This window comes from Lissotriton vulgaris, unplaced genomic scaffold (genome assembly GCF_964263255.1).
Source record: "Lissotriton vulgaris unplaced genomic scaffold, aLisVul1.2 SCAFFOLD_403, whole genome shotgun sequence".
NCBI lineage: Eukaryota > Metazoa > Chordata > Amphibia > Caudata > Salamandridae > Lissotriton > Lissotriton vulgaris.
The window spans coordinates 1,231,543-1,247,110 of NW_028248553.1; the positions used below are offsets into that span (position 1 = coordinate 1,231,543).

General features: G+C 48.2%; 1 protein-coding gene across 1 annotated transcript in view; it reads right to left on the minus strand.

The window, feature by feature from the left end:
* The window catches only part of CDC27 (cell division cycle 27), a 533,340-nt gene that overhangs the window by 283,886 nt on the left and 233,886 nt on the right, over window positions 1-15,568 (minus strand). The window contains exon 5 of the mRNA XM_086950015.1: window positions 8,981-9,098. Within this exon, the coding sequence (XP_086806141.1) occupies window positions 8,981-9,098 (118 nt within the window). The remainder of the gene's footprint in view (window positions 1-8,980; window positions 9,099-15,568) is intronic.

Here is a 15,568-nt window from a genome sequence, read left to right on the forward strand (position 1 = left end):
ACCCATTGTTCCCAACCATAATCTATCTGTAACACCCCTAAATTTAGTATTTAGGGGCAACCCTGAAACTTGCCTCCTCAGACCAGAAGGACCGAAGAGCCATGCTGAAGAAGAGGAGAACACCAACTGACTAGGCCCCAACCCTACAAGCCTGTCCCGACCTCGACCTGCCACAGAGAAATCACTGTGTGTCCATCAGCCAGCAGACCCTAAGAACCTGGAGGATCTGCCCTGCCTTCCCAAACCAGGCTTTGTCTCCTGTGAGCACCAGATTTGCTCACTTTCAGACTCTGGCTCCGGCCAAATCCTAGAGTCTGCACCAGAAGCCACGTCACGTCACAAGTTTTAGTGGCCCAACACCACAATGAGTTCTCCTTGGCGATCTGGACCTTGGATCTGGTGATCCAAAGGCCTGCAGCCCCTTTCTGGAGCATCCCCTTAACTGCGACTAGAGCCACTAAGAGTAACCCAACTCCCAAAAACACCCCTGCACCAGACGTCCCATGGCCTTGTGCGGCCCAACAGACGGTGTTCCCAGCATTCCTAGTTATCCCAACTTACCTCTCCAACTGGTGGTCCCATTCAGAAGATCTTCGTCCCCAAGCCTGCAGTGTTTGTTGCAACCGGAGAATCCCCATTGAAACCAACAGGGCACTACACGCCAAAAAAGCACTCTCTACCCAGCTGCCCCTGTGCTGCTTTGGGGGCACCTGGAGTGCTAAATCGGATCCCTCTTTGCCCTTAGCCGAACACCAGGAGCTGTCCTCCTACATCCTTGTGGCCGCCCGGTGAGCAGTGGCCAACCAGAGGCCCCCTGTTTCCCATTGGCTAACACTGGGCTGCAGCACTCCTAACCTGGCCACCCTAGTGCCACTGAGGGTGGATTGAGAGTGCAGTCTCGACCCTGGGTGAACCCTGAATTCCAACTCCAAAACCTAAGCACTTACCGATAAACCAATAACACTGTTTTTTCCCGTAGGACTGCACTGACTGCTTTTCTGTGAAAATTCTTTTAACTATGGAGTTGGTTTGTATGAAACCCTAAGAAACTGCAAATGTACAAAAACTGATTTACTTACCTTTTCTCTAGGAAATGGATCAATGTGATATCTAGGCATACCACACTGAGTAGAAAAAGTAATTTTAAAAAGTGATCAAAAAAGTAATGAACACGGTAATCTGAAAAGTAACTGAACAGTAATTTTGACTGGGGACCCACCTGTAACCCAACCAATTGCATTCCACTGCATTACTGTTGCAAAGTATTATTCACTTACCTGCACCGGGCATGACTTGATTCTAGAAAATAAAATGCTAAATATTCTTATACAAACAAATTGGTCCAAGTTCAGTCTGAGTGTGTGACTTAATTTCTTGCCTTAGTGTGTACAATAAAAACAAGTTACTTACCTTCGGTAAAGACATATCTGTAAGGAACATTAGTAGTGGCAGATTCCTTACCTTAGAATTACCCCCAGGCATCAGACTGGATCCGAAATGTTTTTGTCAGCTGTACCCCTGCGCGTCCGAAGGTGGCGTCGCACGGATCCGCGTCAGTCGTTGGCATTGTGGTCGCAGAGAGGACGTTGCAGCAGCTTAGACACCGCCCTTGCGCGCTGACGTCCGATCTGTACACGAGTTTCCGTAGAGCCATGCAAGATACTGATCACTTGTGCCTTGAAACTAGGGCCCTGAATGAGATAACCTTAACCCTAGAAATCATTTCGGAGAACGGGGAGGATGGGTGGTGCGTTAAGGAATCTATCACTACTAATATTTCTTACAGATATATCGTTACCAAAGGTAAGTAACTTGTTCATCTGTAAGAAACACATAGTGATAGATTCCTTACCTTAGAAAAGATACCCCAGCAATACTAACCCCGGTGGTGGGTCTGCGAACCAAGGTTACACCAGGAAGTCCCGCAGAACAGAAAGGCCAAAGAAGCAGTCTCTCTGGACTTGGCTGTCCAGGCGGTAGTGCTTAGTAACAGTGTGCAGCGAGGCCCACGTGCCTGACAGATACCTTGTAAGGGGACACCACGTCCCAATGTAGTGATGGCTGCAGTCGCCCTGGTGGAATGGGCGCGCAGCCCCAACGGAAGCTCCTTACTAGCCAGAGAATAGCAGGCTTTAATACACAAGACGACCCATGGGGAGATAGTCCACTTGTGTACGGCCCGATCTTTCTTGGCGCCAACGCAGCCAAAAAAGAGCTTGTCATCCACCCGGAACTGTTGTGTGCGGTTCAGGTAAAAGGAGAGTGCACGTTTTGGGTCCAGACGGTGGAGCCTCTCTTCCTCTCTGGAAGGATGCAGAGGTGGAAAGAAGGCGGGCAAAGTGATGGTCTGCCCGATGTGAAAGGCAGTGACAACCTTTGGCAGAAAGGATGGACGTGTCCTGAGCACAACCTGTCCGGATGGACCAATAGAAAAGGAGGTTTACAAGAAAGAGCTTGGAGCTCATTCACTCTCCTGGCAGAGGTAATGACAACCAGGAAAGCAGTCTTCAAAGTCAGTAGACGAAGAGGACAGTTGTGTAGAGGCTTGAAAGGAGCGCACATTAAATACGTAAGAACCAGGTTGAAGTCGCATTGTGGCAAGACGAAAGGAGTTGGAAGGAAAAGATGAGTAATGCCTTTGAGAAATCTATTTACAACAGGTGACTTGAAAAGAGAGGGCTGATCACGGAGCCTAAGAAAGGCCGAAATAGTAGAAAGGTAAATCTTGATAGTGCCCAGAGCAAATCCCTGCTGGGCCAAAGAAAAAAGGAACAGAAGAACTTCTTATAGAGGGGCAGAATGGGGATCCACAGCCTTTGCTGTGCACCATGCCACAATTTTTTTCCACCTGCAGGCATATACCAACTTAGTGGAGGGATGACTGGCTGCAAGAATGACATCACAAATTTCAGGAGGCGAGTTGAAAGGAATCCACTGCTGCTGCTTAATCTCCACGCAAAGAGGTGGAGACTGGAGAGATTCTGGTGGAGTACAGTCACCTGCTGCTGTGAAAGAAGATCCTCCCGAAGAGGCAGTCAGATCGGGGGATCGATCGCTATACTGAGTAGCTCAGGATACCAAACTCTTCAAGCCCAGTCCGGAGCCACAAGAATGACTTGGGCCCGGTCGCGCCTGATCTTCTTCAGCACTCTGAGCAGAAGTGATATAGGCGGAAAGGCGTACAACAAACCTCATCTCCACTCAAGTCGAAAAGCGCTGCTTAGCAAGTGCCGCCTTGGAAATTCCAACGCACAGAATTGCTGACATTGAGTGTTCTCTTCAGTGGCAAATAAATCTAACCAAGTCTCTCCCCACTGTTGAAAGCGACCTTGCACAACGTCCGAGTGAAGATGCCATTCGTGATCCATCATGAACCTGCGGCAGAGTTCGTCCGCCCTGGAGTTCAATGAACCTGCTAGGTGTTGAACCACCAGGAAAATGCCTGATGTTCCATCCACATCCAAAGGCGCAGAGCCTCCTGACATAGGGTCCACGACCCCACCCCACCCTGTTTGTTGCAGTACCGCATGCCAGTGGTGTTGTCTGTGAACACCTGCACTACTCTCCCCTTGACAGAGGGAAGGAATGCATTCAGTGCAAGCCGGATTGCCCGTAGCTCCAGAAGATTGATATGGAGCCTGGACTCCGCCGGAGACCAGAGGCCTCTGATCTCCGCCTCCTTCACTACCGTGTGCTCCGGTTGGGGAAGGAAGAGGGATCTGCCTTGGACCCAATGCCGGTTTGTGAGCCACCACTGCAGCTGCTGTGCAGTGCCCTCCGAGATCTGGATGTAATTGGACAGGTTCCCCTGATGCTGCGCCCACTGGAGAACCCGCATATGCCATCTGACACGAGTGACCAGCAGGATGCAGGCCATGAGGCCCTACAGCCTCATGGTCATCCTGACCAAAACCCAGGATAAAGGCTGAAAGATCGGAATCATAGCCTGAATATCCTGGACTCGCTGTTCAAGAGGATAGACCCAAAACTGCATTGCATCCAGAACCGCTCTGATGAAGAGGAGCTTCGGAGAGGGAATCAGGTGCAACTTGGGCACATTGATGGAGAACTCTAGCAAATGCAGGAGGTCGGCTGTAATCTGGAGGTGGGAGACAACTGTCTGTGGCGAGCCCGCCTTCAACAGCCAGTCGTCAAGATAGGAGAAGACTGAAACCCCCTTATCTGCGCAGATGAGCTGCGACCACTGCCATCACTTTCGTGAACACCTGAGGGGCACTGTTAAGGCCAATGGGGAGCACGGTAAACTGAAAGTGCTCATGACCTACTGTTAACCGCAGGTAATGCCTGTCGGCCGACAAGGACACTTTTGGAGAAATACGCGCCCTGCAGGTCCAACGCTACCATCCAGTCTCCAGAGTCTAGGGCAGACAAGACCTGAGCCAGGGTTAGCATCTTGAACTTCTCCTTCCAGAGGAAGCGATGGACGTCCCTGAGGTCCAAGATAAGAAGCAGGCCCTTGTCCCTTTTGAGCACCAGAAAGTAGTAGGAATAACAACCACGTCCTACTTCTGGCGTAGGAACGCGCTTGATGGCTCCCTTGGCCAAGAGGGCTTCAACTTTCTGTTGAAGAAGTGCCAAATGATCCCCCGACATGCAGTTGTACTGGGGTGGCATGGCTGGAGGGGTAGTCTCAAAGGGGAGCGAGAAGCCCCTTCGGACTATTTGTAAAACCCACCTTTCTGAAGTGATGGTGCGCCAGTGGGGGAGGTGATAGCAAATCCTGCCGCCCACTGGCGTTTGATGAGCCTGAGAGACCAGACTAGGAAGGTTTTGAGGCAGTGGTGGAAGTGGACTGCCCCGCCCGCTGGCCCACTGACCCGCTGCTGCAGGTCCCACGTCCGCAGCTCCCCTGAGACTGCTGCTGCAGTGGTCTGTGGCTCTAAAGCAAACGTGTTAGGACCCCCCTTCCATGGCCACGAAAGGAGCGAAAAGAAGAAGGCAGAAGTCCTTAATCCGCTCCAACGCACTATCTGCCTTGTTGCCAAAAAGGTGAATGCCATCAAAGGGCATGTCCATCAGGGTGTTCTGAACATCCCTTGACAAGCCAGTAGTCCTTAGCCAGGCATGGCGGCGGAGCGCCACTGTTGTGGAGATCGCTCTGTCCAGCGAGTCGGCAGTGTCAAGGCCACATCGTATTGTGAACTTTGCTGCATTTCTACCCTCAGCAATAGCCTGAGGGAGCACCGTCAGTGCCTCCTCCGGACACTGAGGCAGCACTTGTGCCACCGTATCCCACACAGAATGGGAATAACAGGCCAAGAGGCGTGCAGTGTTCACAGACTGCAGCCCTGAACTGGCGGAGGAATAAATCTTCTTCCCAAACTGTTCCAGCCTCCTGGATTCCCAGTCCAGGGGTGCGGTAGGGAATGCGCTCTGGGACGTGGAGGCTTGGACAAACAAGCTCTCAGGGGTGGGGTGTTGGGAGAGGAAAAGGGGCCGGGCGATGGCGTCGGGCCTCGTTCCTATCCGCAGGAGACTCCTTGTCGGCCTGGACCAGGTGTCCAAAAGAGCTTCAGATAGTGCGTCATTAAAAGGGAGCAGTGGCTTCTCAGAGGTAACCGCCGGCTGAAGCACTTCTGTCAGGAGGTTAGTTCTGACGGCCACTGTAGGGAGTTGGAGGGCCTCGACCGCCCTACGCAACACCCTCCTCCGTAGCCACGGTAGTAGGAGTGAGAATGCCAAGGTCAGGCAAGGTGTGCAGGCCACTGACATCCCCCAGTTCCTCTAAGCAGTCCAGGTCATACTCTCACTGAGCTGTGAGAGGGTCCTCAGACCCTTCCCAGTCCTCCCTTCCTCCAAAGGCTGATGAGCAGGCCTAAAATAAGGAGGCTGGACATAGGGGTAGAAAGCCCCATCAGCGTTAGAATCGGCGTTTAGCGACGTCGTTCTGGCTCTGTGTCCACATCAGGGCTGAAACCGAGGGGGGGGGGCCTATGTCCTGTGCCACGGGCGACGTCGTAGGTGGTGCTGGTGGGGTTGACGTCAGTGGAGGTGTCACGAGGTCAACTGGCATCAACCGGGATCCAGGCCTGGATCCTTGGGGGCCCTGCGGTGCCGGAGCCGAAAGAGATGCCGGAGACGCCCACAGTAGAGGGCGAGGGCCCCCTGTCAGGCTTGTGGGGCCGACAGCCCAAAGAGGCGGGCCATGTCTGCCACAAATTCCTGCAGATGGGCCGGATTCGCGGACGGACTCGGGAAAGGCGGGTAGGCAGATAGCAACACCGTTGGCTCCGCCGGAGTGGCGCGTGAGGCACCACCTGCACCCTCTGTCACGATGGGCAAGGGGAAGTCGGTGAGCGATGACGCTTCTTCGACTTCTTGTGATGCTTCGTCTTACCTGACCCCGAGTGCAAAGACTTTGATCCCGACGAACGATGGTGATAGCTCCGCGACCGGTCCCCCGGCCACCCACGGGACCAGGACCTTGAGCAGCGGGGAGCAGACCGCCGGACTTCTAGCAACTTTCGGGACCACTCCTGCAAAGTCTTCGGCACCATGACCCGGCAGTCGGGGCACGACTTGGGGTCGTGATCACGCCCCAGGCAGTAGAGACACACAAAGTGGGAGTCTGTCACCGACATCATGCGATTACAGGCCGCACAAGACCTACGGCACTAGGAGTTGATCGACCCGAAAAAAGAGACAAAAAGCCACAAAAAACTCAGTCAAAAAATGACTGGGGGTTCAGCTCTCTCCGGATCTGCGCTTGCTGCTGCGGAAAAAGAAAGAACGGATTTCAGCGCGCAAGGGCGGCGTCTAAGTAGCTGCTGCGACGTCCTCTCGGCGACCACAATGCATACGATGGACGCGGAGCCGCACAATGCCACCTTACCGAATCGTAGGGGTATTGTTGATGAAAACTTTCCGTATCCAGTCTGACGCCTGGGGATAATTCTAAGGTAAGGAATCTATCACTATGTGTTTCTTTCAGATATGCTTAACACCATCCCCTGATAAAGCCTTACTGTTCGCCGACACTACCACATATAAAGAGTAAGGCATTATCTACTTTTACCCCTGCCTACCTTTGGGGTTCCACTGTGCACACTGCACCTTACGTTGGTATAGTATATACACAGAGCCAGCTTTCTACACCCAGTTACAACTGATCTTCATGAGAAGTTGGGGCAGGAGTGGTATCAACGTAACATTTCTCCAAGCAAGAAAATACAACCATCCAGTCTCTAAGGTCGAGGGCAGTTGAGACCTAGCCTAGGATGAGCATTTTGAATTTCTCCTTTCAGAGGAAGGCATTGAGAGGGCGCAGTTCAGAACTGGAGGAAGGCCTCTGTACTTTTGGAAACTGGAAAGTAGCAAGAATAACAACCACATCCAGCCGGTGCAGAGGGAAAACCGGCCAGATAAATTAAAGGTGGAAGACTTCTCGCCCCCTTAGTAATAATAATACAGGATTTTGTAAAGCGCATGCAGCTACCTCAACCGGAGGTGTCCCGGGGCTATGCGAGCAGCAGAGTAAAGCGGTAAATGGTGCTGATAGGTCAAACCTTATGGGTGAAGAGCCAGGTCTTCAGTAGCTTCCTGTAACCCGTTTCTGATGTTGCCGACTGTATACCAGGCGGCAGAGTATTCCACAGCTTCGCTGTGCTGGTAGAGAAAGTTCTGCCTTCCAAACGCACCCTTCTAACTCGCGGAACGCGTAGCTGAAGCAAGGAGTTGGAGGGCCCAATGGCGTACTAGAGGGAGTCGGCAGTGATCTAAAGAGCATGGCTCTCTTCTAATCTTCTTAAAAATGTTTTGGTCACCAGTTGCCGTAGAATTGTCATGATATAAGGGATACAGGATGCTCAAGGATGCTAGAGGGGCGGTGTGGTTGACTGGGGACTATCTGGGGTTACTCCTCAGTCCATAGTCCTGGTGGGATGACTTTGGCCATCGGAAGTTCTGGATATGTGATGCTTTATGAGACAAGTCAACGTCTGAAGTGCACGCCACTTTATTAGCAGATAAAAGTAGGCCTAGAAACATACAGGAGCCATTCCAGGATTACTGTAGAACACACTGGGCGACTTTGATTAATGATGATGATTCTGAATAAATATACATGTTTTCCTTTGATTGCTGACTTGACTGGTGTAGTATCGGTCTATACATACGCAGCCCGGATAGTTGAAAGTAATATGAACTTCTGATGGATGACGGGTTCCTTTAGGTGCTGGGCCAGCCCTTTTGATGGGAATTTATGAATCTAATATCGTGATACATTGTAATAGAGCCCCATAAGATGACCATGGCCCTATTCATGTATGTTTCTTGCTGACACTTTTTTTTAAAAATACTGAAACATAAGCAGAACGCCAGTTGCCAACAAACTGAGTCCCAAACTATATTCCACTACTTCGGCAACACACCACTACTCATAGCAAAGATAAACACAAGGTTACTTGCAACAATTAACTCACACAAAACACAAGGCTATAGTATAATACAGAATCCAACACTTGGATATGTAACCATGTTACCATCCTGTTCCTTTTTATGGAAAACTCATGAATAAAATAATAATTTAGAGCACAAAAGACGCACAAGGCTAAGCCAAGTCTACCCATTACCAACATCTTTAGTTTTAACTGACCTATTACTAGTCAGAGTATGCATCATGCCCTTTCAAAGTTCAAATAAGCAAAGGATCTGATAAGTTAGTAGCAAACATTCCCTATTACAAATACTTTCTCACAGTCAATTAGCTCAGATAATCAAACTCCCTATTTCTGATAACAGTTGGACCTTTCCATGCAATACCCTTTGTCAAGATACATATAGGCTGATTATGTTGGGGTATACAGCTGCCCATAGTAAATCAGACTACATTTCTTTGCATACAGACACAATACAACCAATTACTTATTAGACTAAGTTACAAAGTAAATGTTGCCTCCTATATTTGCCACATAGTTATATCAACTGCAAAAAGTGCCTAAATGAAAGATAATCTACTTACCACTCCAATGTGACAGAGCAAGACAGAACTTTGAGGATTGATATCAAGTGCTTTTTGGAAATGCATTTCTGCCAGACTGAATTTTTCCTGTTTGTAGTAAATCATTCCCAACCCATACCTGCAAAACAATAGCAAGTTATTGACCCAAAAGCAACGTTTCAAGGTCGCTGTGTAGACACATTAAGAACACATTATCAATTTGCAGCATGTTCTCCCGTTACTTAGCACTACAGGAGGCAGATGAATGGGTGTGAGTTTAGAAGTTATATTGTGAACACAAAATTGGGGTTATAAGCTTAAAAAAGGTATGAGAACCACCAGTTGGTTTACTGGTACTCGTCTCCTCTGCTTCAAAATCAAATCTGTATTACCCTTATTTACATCTAAACAGTAGAATCCGTGTAATAGCTTTTGATCAATAGTGAAAATTGAAACTGATGATGGGACTATGATATTTCACATGAATGATATATACCTAGTACCATTTAACATTCATGAAACAATGGCTCCCTCAGGTGAACCGTTGAAGTTTATGCTTACTTGGCCTAATATAAGTGTCGACATCCACACTTTTTTTATTCACTGTATGCTATTAGGTCATCTACACATCAAAACACAGTTAAAAGATTCTCCACAGATAGTAGTGATAAAAATGAATAATAGTGCACTCGTGCGTTTTTATAAAATCAACAAAATTCTGCTGCCTAAGCATTAATTCAATTTCTAAAAAGGATTCAAGATTAAGAGTACAAAAGGCAGACACTACAATGCATGTCAGTCAACTGGTCAGCATGTCTATGTTTTGACCACTACAAATATTTAAGCAGGGTGTTCATCAGGACAAATTTGGAAGCAACCTAAAGTTAGAACAGCTTCCAATAAATTCTTTAGCTGTGCTTGATCAGTGTGTTTTAAATTTCATCTGCGTTAAAAGAAAAGTGGAGGTGGAGTGAGAGTCCATTTCAGATCTTGGTGGCCAGGTAGGATAAGGTGTGTGGAAGCGGGTTGTGTGAGTGAGGCACAGGGAGGGAGAGCATAGCTGTCTGCCAGGATGGTGGAAGATCAGCCTGTGAATGAGGTAGGCTGGTCCTTTGTTGTGCAGGGCCTTGTAGACATAGGTCAGCAGTTATTATTATTATTATTATTGCATTTCTTATATAGCGCCAGAATCGACCCCCGAAGGGGTATCTCCGCGCTTGCCTTGGGAACCCGTCCTGGTTTTTCCCTGTGAGATAGCCCCTACAGAGCATCCCCAAGGTGAAAGCCAGGCATCCCGCCGCAGGGGGGCCGTTGTGGAGATTAAGCAAGCTTAATGCCCAGAGTTGCATAGTGTGAACCCATGATTAGGTCAGGCACCGAAGCGAGAATTATCGAGTCCGTGGACATTTGAGCTCAACACCCTGCCGCGTCGGGAATCGAACCCTGGTCCCGGGTCTGACCTCTGCTTCAGGGTCTGCCTGCTCTAACCAGTGAGCCACACTTTGAACTCGTACCTTTTTTGGACAGGGAGCCAGTGGAGGGCTCTGAGGAAGGGGGGTAATGTGGGCTCCTCTAGGGAGGTAGAGGATGAAACTGGCTGAAGCATTTTGGATGGTTTGCAGTCAGCTCAGTAGTTGGGAGGTGATGCCCACATAGAGGGAGCGCCCATAGTCCAGGCAGCTGGGGATGAGGGGTTGGGTGACGGTGCATCTGGTGTTGATGGGGAGCCATCTGAATATTTTCCAGAGCATGCAGAGGGTGAGGAAGCAGGCTGAGGAGACGTTTATCTGCACCTTCATGGCTTCCTATGGTTTTACTGTGATCTGATACGCTGATGACACTCTGTCATCACGCCAACTCATAACAGTTGAGGTCTCCATTAGGATGGACCTCAACTGTTTTGAACTGAATACTGAGAAAATCGAAGTCCTGGTATTGGGCAGACACCTGAACACGTGGTCTAATGCATGGTAGCTAGAGTACTCTGCCCTCCTACCATCCCACAAGCCCCAGGGTAAAGTATCTAGGCACCCGGGTTTAATGAAGAGCTTTCATTTGATGCCCAGATTAAGGGATCAATTTCAGGAAAGAGTTTTAGGATTTTGAGATCCCGAAAGACTGTGGTCCAGGCAAAGATTACTTCCAGATTAGATTACTGTAATATTAATATTGCGATGTCGCACAATTGCGTGCGTCTGAATAATCTGGATACTGCTTGCGATCTCAAAGCGAAACCAAAGGGGATGACGGACGGAGTGTTGAACAATGCAAGCACTCACCCCCAGTCAACTGATCTGGGCATAATCCACCATCATTCTTTAGCTCACTCTGCCACCCCAGTTCAGACACAGTCATATGCAAATCAGACTGACCCTGTGCCTCATGAGAACAGTCCAGCCCGAACTGCCCGAACTGCCAAGCCATGTCTTCCCTGGACCGGAAACAAGCATCCTGGGACTGGTTTCTGGCTAATCAGCCATCATCAGCCAGGCTAGCTTGAATCCAGTGGCAAAGTGAGCAAGGACCCACGTCTGGGAATACCGTCCCAACTAAGGGCGAACAAAGCGAAACCAAAGGGGATGATGGACGGAGTGTTGAACATTGCAAGCACTCACCCCCAGTCAACTGATCAAGGTTCAACCCATCATCATTCTTTAGCTCACTCAGCCACCTGAGTTCAGACATGGCTATATGCAAATCAGTGTGACCCTGTGCCTCATGGGAACAGTCCAGCTCGAACTTCCTTTATTAGTATAGCACTGAGGAAACTTCACTGGTTGCCAATTAATCAGAGAATCGCACATCAAGCTCTCTGCCTACTGTTACAAAGCACTTTCCGGCCAAGGCCCCACCTACCGATGGGACATTATCACTGAGATAAGCTGTGGCAAAACAGGGCTCCCTCCCCAGGCTTTGGAAAGCCAGACTAGGTGGCAGCGCCTTCAGACACTTGGGTCTTAAAGTTTGAAACTCTTTACCTGTGGAACTTCGGCTGGCACCCTCTGAATTGATTTTCGGAAAAAAACTGAAAACATGGTTGTTGTGCTTCTGCTAGGTTCTGCCAGTATGCTTAAGTTGTGGTACTCCGCTTCCTAGCAATAGGACACTTCATGTGAAGTAACCACATGATTTACAAATGACGAACAAGTTACTTACCTTCGGTAACGTATTATCTGGTAGAGACAGTGTCTAGCTGGAGGTTCCTTAACTTTTTAATTCTCACCAGGCATCAGACTGGATCTGGAAAATTTTCAGCACTCCCTCTGCCTGCCGGCGCCTTATGACTCCATGATTAGGTCGACTTCAGTTGTGACGTCAGTACAGTCATAAGTCCCCTCTCACACGCGGAAGTTAGTTGCTTCTGTGATACCTTCCGCACTAAAACACAGAGCCACTATAAAAACTGGCTGTGGAAACAGTGTGCCAAAAATGATCAATGTATCTTTAAAACATAATTAGATAATGGAAATAAATGGTACGATAATACCCAAAGAAGGCCCATAAGGAAAGACCCAATGTTGTGACGAAGTAAATGGACACGAAAGGTAAGGCAATACCAAGTCAAGATTTAAGACCAAATGGTTCTTCGAATTACACAATTACGTGAAACAGTGATCATTGGTATATAAAACCAGAACTGAAAAGAGCATAACCCTTACTTTACATATCGTTCGCAGAGTGGGTAGGATGGGCAGGGTGTTAAGGAATCTGCGGCTAGACTGAGCCTCTACCAGATAATAAGTTAAGGAAGGTAAGTAACTTGTTCATCTGCTATAGAGGCATCCAGCCGCAGATTCCTTAACTTTTGAATTAAATACCATAGCTATACCCAACCAGAGGAGAGTTGGCAAACTAATCCTACGAAAGCTTTCAAATAGAACTAACTAGTCTAAATTGACCACAGACCTCTCAAAGAGAACCATCTGGTCTAAATTGTCCACAGACCAGACCAACGTTGGAATGATACAAAAAAAAAGCATGGCTTTCCATAAGAACCATTGCATTGACCACAGACAATGTAAATGAGAAACAACCCCACAAGCACAGAAACACCAAAGCCTCAGGGGGAACAGGATAATAGCCTGTCAGAAGACATCCGACAACAGTCAGACATTATTTAACCCCCAAAGGGTGAGCAAGACCTTGGATTATAAGGGTCAAAGGCAAAGCGATCCCCATGTAACCTGCATTCTCTACATCAGTAAAGAACTCTGACCTGGTAATCCCCCCCCCCCCTCCCCTCCCCCCCCATATGCCCCGAAAAGGGCTTCGAAACCAGATTCCCATTAAAACCAAGATGAATCATCCCATGCATTGCAAGGTCGGGAAGATCAATCCAATATTCAAGGGAGATAAACGTCATAGGCCATCTCTAAAACAAAGGGTTTATTTGGTGTTTTTTTTGTTTTAGACATAATGATCAACCGCAGGTCCACACAATGCACAGTGCCCGTAAAGACAGCATTGAAACAGATATGAATCTGCCATAAATATTTTATTAAGTGCAATATCCTTTTTCTTACATATAGCAGAACTATATCTCAGCATGTGTAAACATATATGCAACACACACGTAAACTCTGTATACACACATGGATAAACTGAACTGAAAAACAAGTCCTAAAGTACCATACAATATAATATTAAGAGAAATTGCAACACCAACAAACAATTTGTTGGTGAAAATTATCTTAACAGGCTGGTACTACCATTTGGATATAGCCCTTGAAAGCAGCAAGCACTTACGACCACACTTGCCCTAGAAGGTCAAGATGAACAAAATAAACCCAGCCCCTGGAAAATACCCAAAAAAGGAAAACCAGTTGGAATAATTGTCCACAAGGCATATATATCGAACAAGTAAGCCAAGTGGAATCTCCGGAGTATGCAAGACGCGTGTATACAAAACGCAATGTGAACGTGCTGCGGGTTATTGGGAAAAGGGGAATTCTAAGAACCTAGTTTCCTGCTTAATCAAGAATTGACTGAGATGTGTTCCGGTTTTTTACTATACACAAGCCTACCCTACAAATAAAGTCTTAGAACCTGAATATGGCTGTGCCTGTCCTCACACAAAGCTGTCTCCCCCTGTAGTGTGTCTGGAGCCAGGTCAGGGAAAGGGTTTTGTGCACTACTACAACTTTAATTTGAAGTTTGCCTACTTCAAAGGCAGAAAGGGGTATAATTATTAGACACCCCAAAATCAGAACACTTCTGAACTGAGGACATAATTCCAGGAAATACAGCTGGATGCTGTAGGAGGGACTGTCACTCTGCCTGTAGATTTGTTGAGCTGACTTGCTCTTGCTGCTTCTGTCCTGGAGGTAAAAAGACTGGACTTTGCTTTCTGTATCCTGCTTACACGGTTCTACAAAGGCGTGTGTGAGGGCCTCCTGTTAAGAGGTCTCAGGGCCATCATAGACTTTCCCTGCCAGTGCCTGAGCTCTTCTGCTAAGAGTCCAGACTTGCCAAGTGGTGCCAAATCCAGATCCTATGCTCAGTTCGTAGGTAACCTAGTGACCTTAAGGAGAAAAAAAGGACACATCACATCCACTGTGTATTAAGGAACTGAATCATCACCTCCTCTGTGCAGTAAGGAACCAACGCATAGCTTTCTGTTCCGGTGCCTCTACTCCTCTATGCCTTGCACCTCTGAGCACAAAGTACCTTAAATCCGACAAAAATCAAACACACACATCCATTGATTTCTATGTACTAAACCTACTGAATCTTTGAAAAATTATATTTTTGACTTGTGTACTTTTGATGTTTTAGTTTTGTTTTATTAAGATAAATATTGGCTATTTTGTTGACTCCTTTTGTTAAGTGTGTGCGTGCGCATGTGTGCGCATGTGTACGTGTGTGTGTGTACTTGTGTGTGCATGTGTACTTGTGTGTGCATGCGTGTGTGCGCATGTGTACGTGTGTGCATGCGTGTGTGCGCATGTGTACTTGTGTGTGTACACGTGTGTGCGTGTGTGTACACGCGCATGTGTACTTGTGTGCGTACACGTGTGTGCGTGTGTGTACACGTGTGTGCATGTGTGTACACGTGTGTGCGTGGGCGCGCGGGTATGAGCGCGAGTGGGCGCGCGGGTGTGAGCGAGCGCGCGGGTGCGAGTGTACGCGTGTGTGAGTGAACGCGAGCCTTGACAGAATGGAATTTAACTTCTGGCACCTAAAACATCTATAGTATGAAGGAGCTGAGAGTTTTCTGCAAGGAGAGGGGGCTGGCTGTGAAGAGAAGATCCAAAAGGCGGGATCTTGAGAAAGCTCTTTCCTGTATTGGATCTATTGCTGAGAGCAGTGTCTCCTCACACACCCTGTCCACTGAGGACTTCAAGGACAGACAAGAAGAGAAGGGCCTGCAGCTGGCTCAACCAGCTACAGAGGAGAAGAGATAAGTGCGGAGGCTGGCAAGGCCATAGCAGAGGTAACTAGGGCTAAGGCGGAGAGAGCCTTCGCCAAGGAAATTATTTTAGCTGGACTTGGAAGCCAGGAGGGGCGAAGTCCAGCACAGATGGTGGCAGCAAGTATACATGTACAGTACTGAAGAACTGGTCCATATACTCACAGCCGTTATTTCCAACTTTAAGGAGGGGGTTGGCA